Source organism: Papio anubis, chromosome 8 (genome assembly GCF_008728515.1).
Source record: "Papio anubis isolate 15944 chromosome 8, Panubis1.0, whole genome shotgun sequence".
In the NCBI taxonomy this organism is placed as follows: domain Eukaryota; kingdom Metazoa; phylum Chordata; class Mammalia; order Primates; family Cercopithecidae; genus Papio; species Papio anubis.
In genome coordinates this window covers 61,402,798-61,416,073 of record NC_044983.1, presented here as the reverse complement: position 1 = coordinate 61,416,073, position 13,276 = coordinate 61,402,798, and the positions used below count along the sequence as shown (strand labels likewise).

Below are 13,276 nucleotides of genomic sequence, written 5' to 3'. Positions count from 1 at the left end.
TTAGAAGAAAACATCCTTCACATCAATAATCGTACAGGATTATGACACAAGTAGTCTTAATAACATATGAGGACTAAGGGAAAGGAAAACATTCTGACTAGAGAAACATGGGAAGCCTCGCAGTTCTACAATGTCAACATCAGACTATCCACCAAAAAAAGAACAAACATGGGCAAATAAGTCTAAGACAGTATTTAAGCAAACTCTTTACCTTATCATTATTATTTATTTTTGAGACAGAGTTTCGCTCTTTCGCCCAGGCTGGAGTGAAGTGGAGCAATCTCGGCTCAATGCAACCTCCGTGCCCCCCAGGTTCAAGTGATTCTCCTGCCTCAGCCTCCCGAGTAGCTGAGATTACAGTAGCTGGGATTAGAGGTGCATGCCACCATGCCCGGCTAATTTTTTTGTATTTTTAGTAGAGACATGGTTTCACCATGTTGGCCAGGCTGGTCCCAAACTCTTGACCTCAGGTGATCCACCTGCCTCAGCCTCCCAAAGTGCTGGGATTACAGGCATGTGCCACCGCATACGGCCCTACCTTATACATTTTAATAGATCCTGATCTTTTACAAATAAATCCATAGGGCAAAAGTAAGTACACCATTCAGTCATTTCTCTTCTTGAGTCTTCTATTTAGTCACAAGTCAAAACTCTCCTATGAGGTAGTACAAGTGGAATGCTATCTGTGCATCATGTTGTGACAATTAGACAGTCTACAGTGAATCTTTCTCCCCTCCAGCAAGCAAAGGTCTTGCCTGGAGATGAAGAGGACAAAAAGCTCACAAAGAAAAATTTAGAAAGGATTTGCCAAGGTCAGGAACTAATGTTTCTGCCAGCTTTTAGCATTCTTCACTATACATGTTGAGGGCGAAAAGTCAACTATTATGCTTCCATCTGTTTAATATCAGAAAAATACCAGGTGCCTTCAACAAGAGAAGTGGCCAATGATTCAGCTTTTTTTTTTTTTTTTTTAGACAAAGTCTCACTCTGTCACCCAGGCTGGAGTGCAGTGGCGTGATCTTGGCTCACTGAAACTTCCACCTCCTTGGGTTAGAGCAATTCTGTCTAGCTAGAATTACAGGCAGGCGCCACTATGCCCAGCTAATTTTTGTATTTTTAGTAGAGACGGGGTTTCGCCACTTTGGCCAGGCTGGTCTCGAACTCCTGACCTCAGGTGATCCAATCGCCTTGGCCTCCCAAAGTGCTGGGATTACAGGCATGAGCCACCACGCCCAGCCGATTCAGCTTTTAATTATAAGGAATAGATCATTTAGGTATCTTGTACAAAGTTAAAGGAAGGGAAAGAACAGATTGCTTTATTTGATTATTTTTTCAAGCATACACAGTAGACTAGCATAATGTGTTCTTCTGTTACTTGTGAATTACATAGTACTTAGCACCAATAAATATCAAATAAGGGTCTGTGTAAAAACTAATGACTGAAATATTTAGAATGAAGAGCCATAACCTTTATTGGATGGTAGGAAAAAGTGAGGGGAAATAGCTAATTTCCAGGAACTCTAAAACTAGGTCTGACTACTTTTCTATTTTTTTCTATTCAGCCCTCATAGAGGGGGAGAAATTGTAAATGGCTGTGCAGAAACAGTGAACAGATGGTACCGAAAAGTCACCATCTGTGCATTGGGAGGCTGTATGACCCAAGTGCCTCTCCTACCGTAACTTGTGGCTGAACTATGTCTTGTCAGTATGCTAGTTTAGAGAAGGAAAGACTTCTCTAAAGAGAAACTGTCCTTAATATTTCTTTAGATGTAAGAGAGTAGGCAGGGAGAAGAAAATGGTCATAAAATCATAAGATAATCCAATTTTTTTTTTTTTTTTTTGAGACGGAATCTTGCTCTGTCGCCAGGCAGGAGTGCAGTGGCATGATCTCAGCTCACTGCAACCTCTGCCTCCCGGGTTCAAGCAATTCTTCTGCCTCAGCCTCCCCAATAGTTGGGACTACAGGTGCACACCACCCCACCCGGCTAATTTTTGAATTTTTAGTAGAGACAGGGTTTCACCATGTCGGCCAGGATGGTCTCAATCTCTTGACCCACCTCAGCCTCCTAAAGTGCTGGGATTACAGGCGTGAGCCACCATGCCTGGCAAAATAATCCAATTTCATTCAGAAAATAAGACAATCCAATGCCATTAAGAAATAGCTGGCCAGGCACGGTGGCTCACGCCTGTAATCCCAGTACTTTGGGAGGCCGAGGCGGGCGGATTATGAGCTCAGAAGTTCAAGACCAGCCTGGGTAACATGGTGAAACCCCATCTCTACTGAAAATACAAAATTAGCCGAGTGTGGTGGTGCACGCCTGTAATCCCAGCTACTCAGAAGGCTAAGGGAGGAGAATAGCTTAAATCCAGGAGGCGGAGGTTGCAGTGAGCCGAGATTGTGCCACTGCACTCCAGCCTGGGACAGAGCAACACTCCATCTCAAAAAAAAAAAAACAGCTAAACAGGGCCAGGAGCAGTGGCTCATGCCTGTAATCCCAGCACTTTGGGAGGCCGAGGCAGGTGGAGCATCTGAGGTCAGGAGTTCGAGATCAGCCTGACCAAAGTGGCGAAACCCCATCTCTAGTAAAATACAAAAATTAGCCGGGCGTGGTGGCACACGCCTGTACTCTCAGCTACTCAGGAGGCTTGAGGCAGGAGAATTGCTTGAACCAGGAGGCGGAGGCAGAGGTTGCAGTGAGCAAGACTGTGCCACTGCACTCCAGCCTGGGTGAAGAGCGAGACTCCATCTCAAAAAGAAAAAAAAAAGAAAAGAAATAGCTAAACAGAAAAACCATGCTTTATCTATGAAAACTGCTTTTAAATAACAGTGAATCTGTGTGTGTGTGCGCACATGCATGTCTGTGTCTAGTAATGACAGTCCATAACATTTAGCAACAGTGCTTGAAAGTGATGACAGCAAGGAGGAGGATGACAACAGGAAAGTAGTTTGTTCTTTTTTAACATTGTGAAATGCTATTGTAGAAAGTGTTGACGTGTGAGGCTGGAATCTGAAGCTGTCATCTGTCTCATCCATGATGACTGCACTCAAGCTGTATGTGGTAATTCATTTATTATAGACTAGTTTAACGTACATTATTATTTGAGGGCAACTTTTAGCAGGAAAAACTATAAATTTAACTTTAAGAAAATTCTGGCTGGGTGTGGTGGCTCACGCCTGTAATCCCAGCACTTTGGGAGGCCAAAGAGGGTGGATTACTTGAGGTCAGGAGTTCGAGACCAGCCTGGCCAACATGGTGAAACCCTGTCTTTACCAAAAATACAAAAATTAGCCAGGGGTGATGGCGGGCACCTGTAATCCTAGCTACTCAGGAGGCTGAGGCAGGAGAATCACTTGAACTCAGGAGGCGGAGGCTACAGGGAGCCAAGAACACGCCACTGCACTCCAGCCTGGAGCAGAGCAAGATTTCATCTCAAAGAACAAACAAAAAAAAGAAAATATGTTTTTCAAGACAAACTATGTGATATTAATGCATTAATGCAGAGGTTCATGTATCCCTAAAATTACACATGGACCTATACTGTTAATCAGATCTTTAAAAAGTCAGGACCCAACAAAATATAAATTCTTAATTCTCAGGGAGCTAAGGGAAAATCAAAAGTGTGTGTTGGGAAGGGGGAATGAGTGAAAATGGGAAGATGAAATTCTGTAACAATTTTTAAATCCTTAACCAAAGATTAACACTTCCCTCAGTTCTCTTCTTCCTTACTCACATTCCTCCTCCAAAGCACCAAAAGAAAACCAGAGTACAATAATACAAATTATTATAAATACCTGCTATAGTAACTTTTCCTCGAATATAAAATACTGAAATTAATCAGAATCACATTAGCTTGTGTCACACTGTTCTTACTTCCTGCAATTTAAAAACATTTTTGCTTAGGTACATAAAAAGTTTGGAGATATGTGAGTATGTGGTTTTAAATTCAAACAAATGTTGAGGGAAAATAAAAGATAGTAAAGAGAAACAGGCCATTGTAGCATAGAGGCCTGGCTTTAAAATTAGCCTCTACCAATTTACTGCCTGTATAAAGCTGGCCAAATTATTCACCCCTCTATGCTTCTGTTTTCTCACCTATAAAATGGAGATATTATCTACTTCATGAGCCTATGAGCATTAGATAAGTTAAGGTATTTATAACGGTTTTTGTTTTGTTTTGTTTTTGAGAAGGAGTCTTGCTCTGTCGCCCAGGCTGGAGTGCAGTGGCGTCATCTCAGCTCACTACAACCTCTGCCTCCCAAGTTCAAGCCGGATTCTTCTGCCTCAGCCTCACAAGTAGCTGGGACTATGGGCATGCGCTACCATGCCCAATTAATTTTTGTATTTTTAGTAAAGACAGGGTTTCACTATGTTGGCCAGGCTGGTCTCAAACTCCTAACCTTAGGTGATCCGCCCGCCTCAGCCTCCCAAAGTGCTGGAATTATAGGTGTGAGTCACTGTACCAGGCCATATATAATGTTTTAAATAAACATTAACAGTCATCTTTCCCTTCTAAGGGTAGCAAAGTACACTGAAAAGAGAAAGGATTTTGGATTCAGAATTGGGTTCATATTATAGTTCTACTACTTAGGTAACTTTGGTCAAGGCAGTTAAACACTCTGAACGTCAGGTTTCTCATCTGTAATGTGCACTGTTCTATTGAATATAGGCAATTTATGTAAAAGCACTGGCCACAGTAAGCACTGACACAGTAAGCCAAGCAGGGATGGCTATTACAGTAATATTAGTGTGCAGAGTCAAAGACAATGAGGCAATCACCACTGGCTATTCTAACGGGAAAAATGAAACGAAACAAAATCTGATCTAAAAGCTTGTAATTTCTTCTTTTTATTTTTTATTTTTTGGAAGTAGGGTCTCACTTGTAGCCTACGCTGGAGTGCAGTGGCATGATCTCAGTTGACTGCAACCTCCGCCTCCCAGGGTCAAGTGATCCTCCCACCTCAGCCTACCAAGTAGCTGGGACTACAGGCACACACCATCATGCTCGGATAATTTTTGTAATTTTTGTAGAGATGGCATCTCACTGTATTGCCCAGGCTGGCCTCAAACTCCTGGACTCCAGTGATCCTCCCACCATAGCCTCCCAAAGTGCTGGGATTACAGGCATGAACCACTATGCTAGCCTTTTTTTCTAAAAAAAAAAAGAGATAAAATAAAGGATGAAGGCAGTTTTCATTCTTGGAATGCTTTCAAGCACAGTATCAAATTCATTTAAAAGGACTGACGCAGTGGCTCACACCTGTAATCCCAGAACTTTGGGAGGCCAAGGTGCACGGATCACCTGAGGTCAGGCATTCGAGACCAGCCTGGCCAACATGGTGAAACCCCATCCTTACCAAAGATACAAAATTAGCTGGGCATGCATTTCACTTTCCTGCAATTCAGAGATATTGTTCTTTTAACAAATTTAAGGTTTGTGGCAACCTTGTGTCAAGCCAAGTCTACTGGCGCCATTTCTCCAACAGTATGTGCTTACTTCATGTCTGTGTCATGTTTTGCAGATTCACACAATATTTCAAACTTATGCATTACTATTTTATTTATTTTTTTTTTTTGAGACAGGAGTCTTGCTCTGTTGCCCAGGCTGGAGTGCAGTGGCACCACCTCAGCTCACTGCAACCTCTGCCTCCTGGGTTCAAGCAATTCTCCTGCCTCAGCCTCCTGAGTAGCTGAGACAACAGGCACCCACCACCATGCCTGGCTAATTTTTGTATTTTTAGTAGAGACGGGGTTTCACTATATTGGCCAGGCTGGTCTCAAATCCCTGACCTTGTGATCCGCCTGCCTCGGCCTCTCAAAGTGTTGGGATTACAGGCGTGAGCCACGGCTCCCGGCCTTTTTTTTTTTTTTTTTTAAATACTTTAAGTTCTGGGATACATGTGCAGAACGTTCAGGTTTGTTAAATAGGTATACATGTGCCATGGTGGTTTGCTGCACCCATCAACCTGTCATCCAGGTTTTAAGCCCCACATGCATCAGGACAACGCATGCATTGTCCTAATGCTCCCCCTCCCCTTGACCCCCAGCCCCCTTATATGCCAGGCCCTGACTTATGCATTCTTACTATATCTATTATGGTGATCTATGATCAGTGATCTTTGATGTTATTTGTTACTACTTTAATTGTTTTGGGGTGCCATGAACTGAGCACACGTAAGATGGCAAACTTAATCGATAAATGTTATGTGTGTTTTGACTGTTCCACCCACCAGCTATTCCGCAATCTCAGACCTCCCTATTCTGAGACAAAATAACACTGGAATTAGGCCAGTTTAACCTTACAATGATCTCCAAGTGTTCAAGTAAAAAGAAGCATTGCATGTCTCTCACTTTAAATCAAAAGTTAGAAAGTATTAAGCCTAGTGAAGAAGGCAAGTTGAAAGTACAGACAGGCTGAAAACTAGGTCTCTGGACCAAATAGTTAGCCAAGCTGTGAATGCAAAGGAAAAGTTATTAAAGGAAATTTAAAGTGCTGCTGCAGTGAACACATGAATGATAAGAAAGTAAGAAGGCCTTATTTCTGATATAGAGAAAATAAACATCAAACCAGTCACTATTCCCTTAAGCCAAAGCCTAATCCAGAGCAAGGTTCTAATTCTCTTCAATTCTGTGATGGCTGAGAGAAGCAAGGAAGCTACAAAAGAAAAGTTGAAGCTAGCAGAAGTTGGTTAATGAGGCATAAGGAAAAAAGTCATCTCCATAACATAAAAGTGCAAGATGAAGAAGCATCAGGTGCCAACATAGTGAAAATCTGTCTCTACTAAAAATATTTAAAAATTAGCCTGGTGTGATGGCGCACACCTGTAATCTCAGCTACTTGGGAGGCTGAGGCAGGAGAATCACTTGAACCCAGAAGGCGAAGGTTGCAATGAGCCAAGACTGCGCCACTGTTCTCCAACCTGGGCAACAGAGTGAGACTGTTTGAAAGAAAAAAAAAGTGATTCATTGTATTTCACTATCACTTTATTGTGGTGATCTGAAATGAAACTCATAGTAACTCCAAGATATGCCTGTACATATCAGATCAATGGGAAAACACATGTTAATCACTGAAAGGTAGAGCTAAGAAAGCTTCTTTTATTTTCTGGTGCCCAAATATAAAATCTTGAAAGACTCCTTTGTATTTTTATTCTTAGGCAACAAGCTAAAAAATATTGGAAATTAGTTAACCCCAAAAGATCACATTGCTTTACGTTAGAAGAAAATTTGTTTTTATATGAATTTTCAGCTGATTAAAGTTGATGATTATATGCTAGCTTCAGTAAGTTAAAAATAGATCTTGCTAATCTGCTATTAGTAGGAAGGACTCTCAGTTGTAATTACAGTATTTTGAGCACGTTAATCCTCCTTTAGCTGGTCCATTCTTTGATGAAAGGCACCCATTTTCCAGCTTAAAGTGAATAAGCTAAATAAAGCGTGCTATCTGTGCCTGAACAGAATTCTATCCTTTGGCCTCAATTAGCACTACTCATATTGACCTGTCTTGGGGTGGGAGGCTGGTAACAGCAAAAATGTAAGAAACTATTATTGAATGTACCTACACTGTACAAGCCACTGTGCTAGATGCTTTACATACACTGTCATTTAATCCACAGGTAACTCAGCAGTAGCAATTCTTACAGCTACTTTGCAGAGGAAGGCAATAACTGACAGAGACAAATTTCAGATTCAAGTATGTTTAAATCCAGGACCCACAATCTTAACATTAAACTATACTTCTTATTAAAATTACAGTAAATAGAAATTATAAGGCTTTGGTTTTTGGAAATCATAAATAACAAAAACTTCCCTTCCTTGTGCAAGCAAGAGAAAAAGAAACTTTTGCTGTCATTACTAAAATGTCAATCCACACGATGATAAAACTGAGCTAAGTGAAGTTTTTTTGTTTGTTTTTTTTAAAGATAGGGTCTTGCTCTATTGCTCAGGCTGGAGTACAGTGGCACAATCTCAGCTCACTGCAACCTCTGCCTCTCAGGCTCAAGGAATCCTCCCACCTCAGCCTCCCGAATAGCTGGGACTAGAGGTATGTGCCACCATGCCCAGCTAAATTTTTAAAATTTTTTGTAGAGACAGGGTCTCACGATATTGCCCAGGATGGTCTCGAATTCCTAGGCTCCAGCCATCCTCCTGCCTCCGTCTCCCAAAGAAGCACTGAACCTGGCCACTAAGTGAAATTTAAAACATAGGAACGTATATCTGAAATAGATGAAAATACCAACAAATTTACAAGTCATTTTCCTATTGCTTATCCTCAAGCTAATAATCTCAAAATTATGCAGCTACAAACAAAGATAATTTTATTTGGTTTCTACTGTTTAATCTCTGAAGAAAACAGATGTAATCTTGGAAGTTGGGGAGATTCAAAGTTCGGGCACAAAAACAAAAAAGTAAAAGTGCACTAAAAAGTATACCCATATTCTGCCAGGCACAGTGGTTCACGCCTATAATCCCAGCACTCTGGGAGGCCAGGGTGGGCAGTCAAGAATTCAAGACCAGCCTGGCCAAAATGGTATAACCCCGTCTCTACTAAAAATATAAAAATTTGCTGGCCGTGGTGGTGTGAGCCTATAATCCCAGCTACTCAGGGAGCTGAGGCAGGAGAATCGTTTGAATCTGGGAGGCAGAGGTTGCAGTGAGCTGAGACTGTTCCACTGTACCCCAGCCTGGGCAATACAGCAAGACTCCTTGTCAAAAAAAAAAGTATACCCATATTCAAATTATGTAACCTGCCTATATCTTCAATAAATAAAATTTAACTCTATGTCATAGCCATGAAAAAAACAAATCTGAAAATGTAAAACAAAATATTCTACAAAATGTGCTTGGCACAATACTTGCTCTAATAATTTATAGGTCTAAACAAACTTTATATATTAGTAGAAAATACTTATAAAAATGTCAAGATGAAAACTAACATCTCTAGCATAGAATAATCATTATAGTAACTTTTTCCTTCTTATCAATAGTTGTTATTTTTAAGAGACATGACTTACTTTTAAACAATCGTGTTGTTTAAACACATTATAACAGCATGTTAATATTCAATGTTAATAATTCTACAACATTAAGAGCGCTGTCAAGTGTTAGCCAAGCATATTTTATGCAATGACTTTTCTGCTTATTTAAGCCTTTTCCTCACTAATAACAAATATATTGCTCTTAATGGTCACATGAATACTGGTAAGTTTTCAATGTAACCCAGAAAGTTACTTCCTTACTTTGGATACTGAGAAAAGATTCACTTCTATGATTTAAATAGAAAGCAAATTAAACAGTACATAAACATATTGAATTCAAGATGTTGGTCATATATAGATTTATTTCATTTTCTCAGAAAAAATTCTTAAAATATCTAAATGTCGGGATTTAAAAAATGAATTTTGAGCACTCACCGATTGCATGCTTACTCCAACTTGATGAAAAACCATCCTAATTAGGCGCTTAATCCAGCCAAGCATTTATATGGCAAAGTCTCCCCAAATTTGCATTTCAAGTACTTCTTCAGGCATACATAGCAGCACATGGTCCATAAAACACACTGAAAATTTAAAATGCAAATACTAAAATGAAATCATTATTATTTAGAATTTGTACTGTCTACATGTCTCACAGAGCAAGCCTAAAACATTTTTAAAACTTCATGTGCAGCCTGACCAACATGGAGAAACCCCATCTCTACTAAAAATACAAAATTAGCCGGGCGTGGCGGCGCATGCCTGTAATCCCAGCTACTCGGGAGGCTGAAGCAGGAGAATCGCTTGAACCCAGGAGGTGGAGGTTGCCGTGAGCCAAGATCGTGCCATTGTACTCCAGCCTGGGTGACAGAGCAAGACTCCATCTCAAAAAAAAAAAAAAAAAAAAAAAACTTCATGTGGAATTTAAGAGAAAAAAAGATTTGCTTGTGATCAGCTTGCTTCAAGTAACTGTAACAGTATAAGGTGTTTTGTTTTCTTTTGTTAGTATTTTTTTCAGTCAGTGTTCTTAGCTGGAAGCAACAAAAACCTAGTTTGGCTAATTCAAGTAAAAAATACATTTATGAAAAGATATCTGGGGGATAACAATCTTCAGAGAACCCAATTTATAGGCTACACAACCAAGGACGTTCAAAACTGTAGCAGACTTGGCCCTGGGAAAACACCACTGCATTTGTTACTACCACCACAGACAGGGTCCATGCAGTTCCTCCTTTTCCATGTCCCCAGCTCCAAAGATGCTGTCTGTACTGGTGTATTTGCTAGACCAAGTCCACAGCTCACGTGTCATAGTAAAAGGAAGGCTGACAAAGCAAGCACCTGGCTATAGTAACAAGCAGGTTAAGCTTCCCACCAAAAATCATAAAGGAAGGAATTCGAGAAATACAAAACAGAAATTCAGATGCTGAAAGACCAAAACCAATGAATAAATCTTTTAATATTCACTAGCACCATAACCCCTGCCATTCATTATCTGCCCTACTCCCCATCAATATACTGTATATCTGACAGAATTACAATGTTAACTTGTATGGTATCTAACAAGATAAGGGAGTTTGCATCAGAATACGAATCAATACACTGCTCTCTCATTGTAAAAATCTTGCTTAAGGCTGGGTGTGGTGGTTCACATCTGCAATCCCAGCACTTTGGGACGCCAAGGGAGGCGGATTGCCTGAGGTCAGGAGTTTGAGACCATCCTGGCCAACATGATGAAACCCCAACTCTATTAAAAACACAAAAATTAGCTGGGCGTGGTGGCAGGAACCTGTAATCCCAGTTACTTGGGAGGCTGGGGCAGGAGAATCCCTTGAACCCAGGAGGCAGAGGTTGCAAATGGCACCACTGCACTCCAACCTGGGCAACACAGCAAGACTCCATCTTAAAAAAAAAAAAAAGAAAGAAAAAAGAGAAAGAAAAAAAAGAAAATCTTCCTTAAAGGCTGGGTGCAGTGGCTCATGCCTGTAATCCCAGTATTTTGGGAGGCTGAGGCGGGCGGATCACTTGAGGTCAGGAGTTTGAGACCAGCCTGGCCAACATAGTAAAATCCCATCTCTATTAAAAGTACAAAAAAAAAAAAAAATTAGCTGGGTGTGGTGGAGCATGCGTGTAATCCCAGCTACTCAGAAGGCTGAGGCAGGTGGGAGGTGGAGGTTGCAGTGAGCTGAGATCACGCCACTACACTCTAGCCTGGGTGACAGAGCAAGACTCCATCTCAAAAAAAAAAAAAAGAAAAAAAGAAAATCTTGCTTAAAAAATCAGCTAAACAAAACAGTATGCTGTATGCTATAGTTGACTTACATAGTGATGTAAGCCCTTTATCTCATCATGACCAGAAACAGTTTGTGGTCTACATTTTGAGAATAACTTTATAGATAACACAGAGAATAGGAAGAAAAGTAAAGATGCCACAAATGTGCAAAGTGCTGGGTGAAAATAAACTGAAAAAGCTGAGTGCTGATGAAAGGAGGAGGATGTGCATCATGGGTAAAAATGAACAGCAGTGGGGGAAGACAGGATGGAGTATAATAGGGTGTGAGTTCATATGAGAATCTGAGCTAAAAGCCTATATTAAGAAAAAGGGAAAAAGAAACAGAAATCCTATTAGACAAACCCAGAACCTAGGTATAAGAGTTTGACTCAATACGGTAGAACAGTTATTTTAGAAAATCTGCTGAATTCAGCCGGGTGTAGTGGCTCACGCCTGTGATTCCAACACTTTGGAGGCCAAGGCAGGAAGATCGTCTGAGGTTAGGAGTTCAAGACCAGCCTGGCCAACATGGTGAAACCCCATCTCTACTAAAAATACAAAAATTAGCCAGGCGTGGTGGCATACACCTGTAATCCCAGCTACTTAGGAGGCTGAGGCAGGAAAATCACTTGAACCCAGAATGCAGAGGTTGCAGTGAGCTGAGATGGTGCCACTGAACTCCAGCCTGGGCGACAAGAGCATAACTCCATCTCAAAAAAAAGAGAAAAAAAGAAAAAAAGAAAAAAGAAGAAAGTTTGCTGAATTCACCAAAGTTTAAATTAAGTATTATTTTTTAATCCTTTGAAAAGCTGTAAAAAAAAAAAAAAGTATACATATTTTGCTCTATAGAAAATTTTAACATGATGGAAAGTTCTAACTTTCCCTTCCTTTTTTTTTTTTTTTTGAGACTGAGTTTCGCTCTTGTCGCCCAGGCTGGAGTACAATGGTGCGATCTTGGCTCACTGCAACCTTCGCCTCCCGGATTCAAGCAAATCTCCTGCGTCAGCCTCCCAAGTGGCTGGGAGTATAGGCATGCACCACCATGCCCGGGTAATTTTGTATTTTAGTAGAGACAGGGTTTCACCATATTGGTCAGGCTGGCCTTAATCTCCTGACCTCACCTCAGACAATCCACCACCTCAGCCTCCCAGAGTGCTGGGATTAAGGTGTGAGCCACCGCACCCGGCCAGAAAGTTCTAACTTTCTAATATGTTTTTCACTTACCTTTATAATTCTATCAGACATACAGTATGTATATCTGGGTATGGGAAGTGGAGCACAGAGTGAATGGGAGGGATTATGGTGCCAGGGAGTGTAAAATAACTTTTGATATATATTTGAATTAGTGAAATAATGCTTTTAGTCTCCTTTATTTATTGGTATTCCAAATGAGAACCCTTAGCTAAAATGTCCAAACACTACTAAATTATATTAATAACGAGCTAACTTCACAGAACATTTGTTATGTACCCGGGATTATCAGGAACATTTGTATGCTTATTAGGTCATTACATATAAAGTCTCAATTATCACAAACCACCTTATTAAGGTAGGTATTAAATTATCTTCTATTTGTAGAGGGGCAAACTAAAGCACAGTTAGTGTAACTTGAGTAAGGGTCACATGTTTATAAGTGGCAAAGTTAGGACTCAAACTACATGTTTCCATAAGTCTGTGCTTTTATCCACTATAACCATGCAACTAAACAAAAAAGGAGTAGTTTGAAAAACCTATTCGAAATTTTGAGTGTTTTGTTTTTGTTTTTGTTTTTGAGACAGAGTCTCACTCCATCGCCCAGGCTGGACTGCAGTGGCATGATCTCAGCTCACTGCAACCTCTGCATCCCAGGTTCAAGTGATTCTCATGCCTCAGCCTCCTGAGTAGCTGGGATTACAGGCGTGCACCACCACACCCAGCTAATTATTGTATTTTCAGTAGAGACGGGGTTTCCCCATATTGGCCAGGCTGGTCTCGAACTCCTGACCTCAGGTGATCCATCCACCTTGGCCTCCCAAAGTGCTGGGATTACAGGC

General features: G+C 40.8%; 1 protein-coding gene across 7 annotated transcripts in view; it reads right to left on the bottom strand.

The window, feature by feature from the left end:
- MTFR1 (mitochondrial fission regulator 1) overlaps nucleotides 1-13,276 on the bottom strand; it is a 114,631-nt gene that overhangs the window by 80,184 nt on the left and 21,171 nt on the right. For all 7 annotated transcript variants that reach the window (XM_017962060.3, XM_031669597.1, XM_003902811.5 and 4 more), the window contains exon 2: nucleotides 9,413-9,558. In XM_017962060.3, coding sequence (XP_017817549.1) covers nucleotides 9,413-9,478 — 66 coding nt within the window. In that variant the 5' untranslated portion in view covers nucleotides 9,479-9,558. The remainder of the gene's footprint in view (nucleotides 1-9,412; nucleotides 9,559-13,276) is intronic.